Here is an 8,666-nt window from a genome sequence, read left to right on the forward strand (position 1 = left end):
CTCAATTTTCCCCCCATTAGGAGCAGTTGCCCTCGACTCCCCCCAGGATCCTGTTCCCGTCAGTTCTGTGTCTCTTATCCCTCCTCCTCCTCCGAAAAACGCAGCGCGCATGCTGGCCCTAGCGTTAGCCGAGTCCGCACAGCAAGCATCCGCCCAGTCCCACAAAAGGCCAGGAGATGCTCATGCTGAAAGCACAAATTATGGAGAGGCTGAAGCTGGCACAGCTCTAGAAAAGCTCCATCTCTCTGCGGGCGCTCCCGACAAGCTCCACCTGTTCACTGCTCTGCCCGAGAACCGCCTGCACTTCCAGCCCGGGGCACCTTTAGAGCAGGACTGCCAAGGCACGGCCGGGGAGCAGAACCACCCGCCCGGCGCACCTGGAGGCCAAGAGCCCCCGCCTCTCCACACGGGCATGCCTGGGGACACGCCTGGCAGCAGGGATGCGGAGCAGGAGCAGTCCAGCTTCCACCTCAGCAGAGCGGGGGACAAGGAGGCCTTCCCGGCCCACGTGGGGGACTGGGAGCATGCGGCCCTGCACGGCCCAGGGACACTGCCGGAGCGGGAGCTGCCCGGCACGGAGCTGGCTGTGGAACAGCCCCACCTGCGCGCGGGCCTGGCTGGGGACAAGCTGCACGCTCCCCGCACGGCCGAGGACAAGCTGCAGTCTCCCTCCGTGGGTCCTGCTGGGGACAAGGGCGCCCCGGCCGCGGTGCCGTACCTGAGCACCCTGCCGGGCACAGAGCCCCGTGCCCCGCCCGGGGCCGCCCCCCAGGCAGATGTCACCGTCCCGCCCGCGCCGCGCGCGGCCACGGCCCCGGCACAGAGACAGGAGCACCAGGCAGCCGTGGGACAGGTGCCAGCGGCCAAAGCACCCAGCGGCTCTGGGCAGGTACGTGCTGCTCCCTGCACAGCTCCTCTGGAATGCTGAGCACTGGGAATGTTGGTCCAAATCCAAATGGCAAGGGGGGGGAATTGCAGGAAACTGGGAGTGATGTGGGTATGACACAGACACAGCCTTGCAGGAAATCCTGTGCTGCTTTCCTAAGGGAGCATTCCGTAGGAGAATACCCACTCTCCTTGGTTTTAAGGAAAAAAGTATTTGCAGGGGCAGGTGACAGAGGGATTGATAGTTCAGAATGCTCAAAATGAAGAATTTTTGCATCCTCTGAAAGGGTCCTCTTCCAGCATCCTGGTTAGGTTCTTGTCCAGTCAGCAAAAGGATGAGAGGACACAGTTTTAAACTGCACCAGGAGAGGTTTAGGTTGGGCCACAGGAAGAATTTCTTCACGAAAGGGTGAGTAGGTGCTGGAAGGGGCTGCCCAGGGAGCTAGTGGAGTCCCCATCACTGGAGGTGTCCAGGGAGCAACTGGACATGGCACTTAGTGCTCTGGGCTAGTGACAAGGGGGGGATTGATCTCAGGTAGGACTCCATGGTCTCAGAGGTCTTTTCCAAACTCTTTGATTCTGTGATTCTGTTAAACAAAGCAGGTCAGATTGCTTGTGCAGGATTGAAAAATTTCCATCAGAAATCTAAAGCCCACAGCCCATGAAACACTCCTGGCTGCAGCCCATCCTAAGCCCTGCAGCCACATTTAAGTCAGGAATTTCTACTTTACTGCACTTCTTGATCTGCTCACCAGGGCCTGAGAAGGCTGAATCCAGGAACATTTTCATTAACATCAGACTTTTAAAAGCAGACCACCTAAGGAAACACTGAGGGTAATGCATGAGGAGACAGTCACCTCCTCCCCTCCTCTGGTTTGGCATTTGCAGAACACACCAGTTGTGATGGGTCCCTAAAAACTGCCAGTGGCATCACGCCTTCCCATGCTGAGAGAGGGAACCTACGTGTCTGTCAGTCCCCAGCAAACAGAAACCAGGCACAGATACGCTGGAATGGAGCTGATCTGTACAAGTGTCTGGGATGTTCTAACTACAGAACAGCAGAGAAAAAGCTGCTTGTCCCTAACTTTGTCTGCTTTCTTCCCTGCAGATGTGGAACACAGCTACACCTGAAAAGCCTCTGGAGCCCACGCCAGGCTTTGTCTCTGAGAACAGTTCCAGTGCCCGTGGCTCCTCTTCCATGCCTGCAGGCCACCAGAGCCACTTGGAAAAGCCTCGGGAGAGCACGAGGGCTCCCCCTCTGCACCTGCGCTCTGAGTCAGTCCCTGCCCCCTCCTCCTACAGCTTCACCCCGCCCGTGCCACCCGTGAGGACACTGGAGAGCAAGATCGCCGCGGCCATGCACTCCAACAACACGGACACCATCAACAACTCCAACTACCACTCCTTCCTGGCCTCCTCCATGCTGGCATCCTCCGTGGAGGAGGCGCTGCTGCCGCCGCCACCGCCGCCACCTCCCAAGCACTCGTCCCTGCCGCCGGTGTATGTGCCGCACCCCAAGGCAGAGAGCCTCCCCGAGCCCGTGGCACCTGACAGCTACCTGCACACCAAGCACCAGTACCGGCCCGAGAGTGTCCCTGCCCACGGCTACCACGGCAAGGCCGAGCAGCACCAGCCCTACCCGCCCCGCCCGGAGCCGCCCGTCACCGCAGGCGCGCGCTACGGCTCCTACGGCACGCAGGGCAAGGGCTCTGCCACGGGCCTGCACCCCAAGCCCCGCAGCCGCACCGACTTCGTGTCCTCCGTGAGCTCCACGGGGCTGCGGGGCACCGGCTATGCTGAGGAGGCCCCCCCGTACCCCACCATCCGCAGGGTGCAGTCGCTGCACGTGCCCGGCCCGGCCGCCGCCGCCGCCATCCGCTCCGTGCCCATCTCCCGCACGGAGGTGCCCCCGGACGATGAGCCCGTGTACTGCCCACGGCCCCTATACCAGTACAAGCCGTATCAGCCCCACTCCGACTACCACGTCACGCAGCTCCAGCCTTACTTTGAGAACGGGCGGGTCCATTATCGCTACAGTCCCTACTCCAGCTCCTCCAGCTCCCCCTTCTACACCGCAGCCGACGCGAGTTTCTATGACCTGGATCCCTACAGCACCGTGCGGGTCCGGCCCTTCCACGGCCTGCCCAGCCGCGAGTTCGGCCCCTACGTGTCCCGGCTGCAGGGCAAGGGGCTGTACCGCTACCCCAGCCTGGCCGCCTACCCCCGGGCAGGGCTCATCAACCACCTGGGCAAAGAGCACAGCTTCGTGAGCAGGGACGTGCCCCCCGCCCCGGACATCAAGCACATGTACATGTCCTGGGACCTGGAGGACATGGAGAAGTACCGCATGCAGTCCATCCGCCGTGAGAGCCGCACGCGCCAGAAGGTCAAAGGGCCCCTCATGTCCCAGTACGACAACGTGGCCCCGCTGCTGCAGGACGAGCTGGGGGGCTTGGATGCCGTCCACCTGCGCAGCAAATCGGATCCTGGCAAGAGCGGCCTGCTGACGGTGGCAGAAGGGAAGGAGGGCAGGTACCCAGCCAAGGCGGCCACGCCCGAAGGGGAAGAGCGTTACTACGGGCAGCACGCGGAGCCTGAGCTGGACCGAGCCCTCTATCACGGCGGGGGCTACGGGAACGGGCAGCCCGAGAAGCCGTCCTTGCCCCAGAAGCAGAGCAGCATCCGGAACAGGAAGATGCACGAACCAGGCAGCAGCAGCGGTGAGCACAGGACGTATTTGCAGCAGGAAGCCAACCACAGGCAGCCTTCCGAACCCAAAAATGGGCCCCCTTACCCTGAGTACAGGCCCAAGGGTGGCCCGGAGCCCTCTGAGCCCATGGGCTACCAGCACTCGGGCAGCAAGTACATCCCAGCCAGCCAGGAGACCCTGAGGCTGAACCACAAGGAGGGGAGGCTGGCAGAGGACAGGCCAGACCTGGAGAGGCCCCGAGGCAGAGCGTCCATGGAGAAGCACTCCAGAGACTGCTACAAGGAGGAGGAACACGCCGCCCCTCCCGTGGCACCGCCACCCAAGCCCGAGCGGAGCCACAGCCTCCGGATGCGGGAGCACCCCGAGCCCATGGAGAGGGACTCTGCCCTGCTGTACCCCTACCAAACCCTGGGCAAGCGCCAAAGCACGATGACTGTGGTGTCCCAGTACGATAACCTGGAGGATTACCATACCCTGCCTCAGCACCAAAGAGGGGGCTATGCTGGAGCAGGGGGCTTTGTGCCCCCTGGCTTCCCCCACGTGCACAGCAGAACTTACGCCACGGCGCTGGGGCAGGGAGCCTTCCTCCCCACAGAGCTGTGTCTGCAGAGGCCCGAGACAGAGGTGCACGTTGAGTGAGCTCTGGGGGGGACGAGGGATAGAGTCTAAGCAGCCTCTGCTGGACAGTGGACTGTTTTATTTTTTCAGTGACAGTAAAAAACTCCCTGACCCTGCCCAAGTGAGCAAAGCAAAGCCTCCTCAGCCCTCCCCTGGCCCCCACTCACTGTTTTTATGTAGTAGAGCTATAGATTTTCATGTAGTTTTGAGTCACCTGGGAGGACAGGGCAGGCTGTTGGCACACAGGTGTTGCCAGAGGCCGAGCAGGGCTGACACAGATGCTGTTGGGACAGGGAGGGAAGGAGTTTTCCCTTCCCAGAAGTGACACTGGCTGCTCCTCCCCACGCCCAGGGTCCCATGTATGATGGGCTGTGCACGATGGACTGTGCCTGCAGCTCCATCCTGCTGCAAACTGCCCATCCCAGGCTGGGTCCCAGGAAAGGGCCGTGGAGGATCCTTGGAGTTACACAGAGAGAGTGGGGCTGGGCAGGGCTCCCCAGGGATCCTCTCCTTGCTGAGGCCCTGCCTCTCCTGTGGCTGCACCCACTGCAGCTGCTCTGAGCTGGGTGGGGGCCTGTTTTGATTTCAAGCCCAAGGAATAGGCTCTGAAGCCAGCTCAGAACACAACACACTTGTTACATTTCTTCCTTATTAACAAGCTGCTTCTGCCTACAAGAAGTCCATTTCCTTCACATTTCTCTGTTGTAAGCAGAGGCCAGCTGCAGGAGCCATGTAGGACAGGTTTGCATTTCTCACACCAAAAGAAATAAACCACTAAACTACACCAAACTCGACCCCCAGAGCTGGGAACAGCACACCCATTCCATGCCAGTCCTTCCTCTTTGCTACAAGGTTATCTGTGGCCCAGATAAGCTCATTCCATCCTGTGGCTGGCAAGACTCTTGTCATCTCACTGCAAAAAATACTAAAAAAATAGATTTAAAAAAAAGTCTATAGGATTATGTAAATCAGAGCCCTCCTTGCCAGCTGTGTGTGGCAAGTTGTCTGCGTGAGCAGCTGCCCTGGGCCAGGTCCTGCAGCAATTCCATCAGGGAATGCTCCTGCTGAGCTTAAGCTGGAGGTCTCCAGACTCTCTGCAGCCTCAGAGTTCCTTGCTAGGCAGAGATCCCTGTGGAGTTGTGGCACACAGGGAGCAGTGATGTGCCCAGGTGCAGTTCCTCCAGGACTCAGTGAGTAGGAACAGAAGGCCAGTGCACTCTAAAATACACCAAAAACGGTGTTCAAGCTGTTGAAAAGCTTTGATATTGTAAAAACAGCCTGGCAGCCCCTCATGCTGCCTCTCAGACTCCCCAGGACTCACACCCCCTGTACAAATAAAGCACATCCATTCCATTAGGTAGGGCTTGCAAGCAATACTTGAGATTTAGCAGTTTTTAAATGTTCACTGATAAATTCCAAGGCCATTCCTGTTCCGTGTGGTTGAAGAACTTCTCTACCTGTTTCAAATCTCTAATCTTTTATGAAAAACCTGGAAGTCCTGCAGTTAGCACACAGGTGCTTAGGTGGGGCTTTTTGAACAAAAAGTTTCATGGCTATTTTGGGACTTTTAAATCCTAAGGAAAGCCTGCTTCTAGTTGCTGACTACTCTGTAGCTTTTTGCTTCCTTTAACCTTGGAGCCTTGTCTGGGGCTGTTTCAGTAACTACCTTCTGGTTATATTTTATTGTGCAATGCTGGTGTTTTAAGCATTTTGTTTAGAAGAGTTCTCACATGTTACGGAACGAAATCTGGCAGTAAGAAAAAAAGAAGAAAGAAAAAGAGAAAAAAGCAGCACTGTGATCCAGGTTACCACAATCTCCTCATGAAGAATTCCCAGGTAGAGGGGTTGGGGTTTTTGGTGAGGGAATGCTTTTTGTAGTGTTTTCTTTAAGGAAAACTGACAGAACTGCACAGAAAGGGACCACTGGGTGAGCCACCCTGTCTCCACTGGCAGTAACTCCCAGGCAAGGCTGAGCTGCCCTGGTTCCTCGGGAGCCAGGCTGGATTATCTGTGCTCCCCAGCAGAGCTGTGTTGTGCCAGGACCAGCCTCAGCCCCTGGCTACCTGCCAGGTCTCCAGTTGAAGCAGGGATAAGTGTTTGGTTCAGGCTATTTGGGATTCAGGTAAAGAGAGCTGCAGGTCCAACCTCTCTCTCCGTGAAAGCCTTAACTCCCCCCTGCCCCGCAGCCTCCCCCTCCCTCTGCCTGGGCCTTACGTCAGCCAGGACTATCCTGCCACTGCGAGGGGCTGCTCCCAGCTCCTGTTCATTGTAAACGCCTCTGGATTTTCCTGCTTGAAGCCACTGTCTCCCTGTAGAGCCCAAGTGCCATCCCTGACAGCCTCTGCTCCTCAGTGCTGTGCTGCTCTCCCTGCATTGTGTGAAGTGCCAGGTGCAAAGCTCATCCCATTGGAAACAAACCCTTCAGCACCTTTCCCAGAGGGCTTCTGGAAGTGCATACCTGTACCCTAGCCCAGAGGGCCGCTGCAAACAGCCTTTTGGGAATGAGAGGAAGAAGACAGCAGAGCCAGCAGAGAGAGCAGAAACTCTCAGCCACCTCCCCCTTGGTGCGCAGCCACAGCCAGGTGTGCTCCGAGGGTGGAAGCTCTCCAAGAACCCAAACTCATGTCCAGCACTGCTGAGCCACAGTACAGAATTTAAAAAGGTGAAGGCACCAGCTTTTCCCAGGTAACACAGACCAAAACCTTTCCGTTATTGTTTCTCCTGCCCACAGCTTCAGCAGCATCCTGCATGACCCTGCCCTGCCAAGCCATACAGTGAACTATGCAGTCCTGCTCCTGCTCTGGGCTCAGTCTGCTGGTCCTACAGAGAGTTTTACATCCTCATTAACCCCAAAATTCATATGTGAGGTTGGAAAGGGTGTCATGCATCAGAACAAGGCAGGCAGGTGACACCAGGAGTCTTAGGTGGGTGAGCTGGAGGACGGTGACAGCCCAGTCCTGTGTCCCAGAGTGGAGAGAGCAGGGGGACAGCAACGCTAATAATCCTCTAATCCAAGTGCAGTTGTGCTTGGGCTCAGTAATTCTTGCTTGACCACATCCCCACGAGGTGACAGCAGCTCTGTTCCTCAGAAGTTCTTCACATGGACTCTACTGCATCTAGAGCTGCCACTCCCTCTGTTTCCAGAAGAGGGTCTCCCAGTGCATGCAGGAATGAGGCTCCAGGAGTGTGCTCCAGCTCTGGATTTTCACCTCTGCTTTGGAGCAGGACGTGACCTGCAGGAGCCCTTCCTTGGGAAGGGGAGTGCAGTCATAGGTGAGTAATGAGGACTTGGCCCCTATGAAGTCTTAAGTAAAGCATTAATTTCTGATTTTTGCAGAGTCTTATCAGGTGATATCTATATGCATCTCTGAGAACACCCCCACAACTTTGTGCCTATGTCTTTGCAGTGATCCCCCGCCCCTGCTCCCCGCTGGGGGATCAGTGAGCATTGCACAGTGGTAGTAAGTTGCTACACAAAACCAAAACCGACTTGAAAACGTTCTGGTCCTCTTTGACCCCAGAAGGGATAGAACCTCAAGTGTGCTCTGCCATCCCCCGTGCTGGTGACAGGGCATTGACCCAAGTGGTGTGTTAAATGTCAGGAAATCCGGGTGAGAAGTTGTTTTCCCTCCTTTCGTTGTGGCGGCTTAGGCACGTTCCTGTTCCCCGAGCCCAGATCCCTGTGAAAGGCATGGTGTGGTGTGAGCAAGCACCACATTCCTCCTGTGTGCACAGCCCTGCCTTGTCCAGCTGGGGGGAGGGAGGGGGACAAAAGGGTTGTTTTGCCGTTCATTTTCCTGCTGTAGAAGACTTGATTTTTCTTTCCCTGAGCCGCATGAGAGAAACATCCCAGAAAGTCTTGGGTTACCTTTGGAGTTCCCTTCACTTTAATTTATAGAGTGTCTTTTTTTGTGAACTGGTGTAAAATGTATATGCTGACAAGCTCATGTATTTTTATGTAAATATTTTTTGTGGTTCCCCACTTGCCCTTCTCTGTAAATATTTAGAATTCTCATATTCTTCTCACCTTGTATGATGCAGATGTGGTTTTGTTTCTGTTTTTTATTTGTACTGTAATGCAACAATCCAGACTGAGGTGTCTTGTGGTATTAAACAAAAGCAACAGTCCCACTGAGCTCACACTCAGATGTGCAACTTGACAGCATTAATCAAGCCAGGTTAAAAACTACTCAGGTGTGCCTGTGTGTATTTTTTCCTCTCTGCCTCGTTAATTAACAGCGTACTTAAAAAACAAAACAGGAAGAGCCAGCTTGGGGCCGTGCCTTGGAGGGAGGGATGCTGGCAGGCAGCTAAGGATGAAGGAGGTGACTTTGAATTCCCATGCCAAGGCTTGGGCTTATCTGTGCCATTCCACCTGTGCCCATTGCTGCTTCCTAACAATAAATAAACCTGCCTGGGCTGTTTGAGTGTCCCTTTCCTCTCACCCAGCACG

General features: G+C 56.1%; 1 protein-coding gene across 6 annotated transcripts in view; it reads left to right on the forward strand.

Moving 5' to 3' along the window:
- ARHGAP32 (Rho GTPase activating protein 32) overlaps positions 1–8,402 on the forward strand; it is a 238,606-nt gene extending 230,204 nt beyond the window's left edge. For all 6 annotated transcript variants that reach the window (XM_071449843.1, XM_071449846.1, XM_071449840.1 and 3 more), the window contains 2 exons: positions 21–889; positions 1,994–8,402. In XM_071449843.1, the coding sequence (XP_071305944.1) occupies positions 21–889; positions 1,994–4,234 (3,110 nt within the window). In that variant the 3' untranslated portion in view covers positions 4,235–8,402. The remainder of the gene's footprint in view (positions 1–20; positions 890–1,993) is intronic.
- The last annotated feature ends 264 nt before the right edge of the window (positions 8,403–8,666 follow it).

Source organism: Agelaius tricolor, unplaced genomic scaffold, assembly GCF_023055355.1.
Source record: "Agelaius tricolor isolate 1412-34295 unplaced genomic scaffold, bAgeTri1.0.p SCAF_29, whole genome shotgun sequence".
NCBI classification, from domain to species: Eukaryota; Metazoa; Chordata; class Aves; order Passeriformes; family Icteridae; genus Agelaius; species Agelaius tricolor.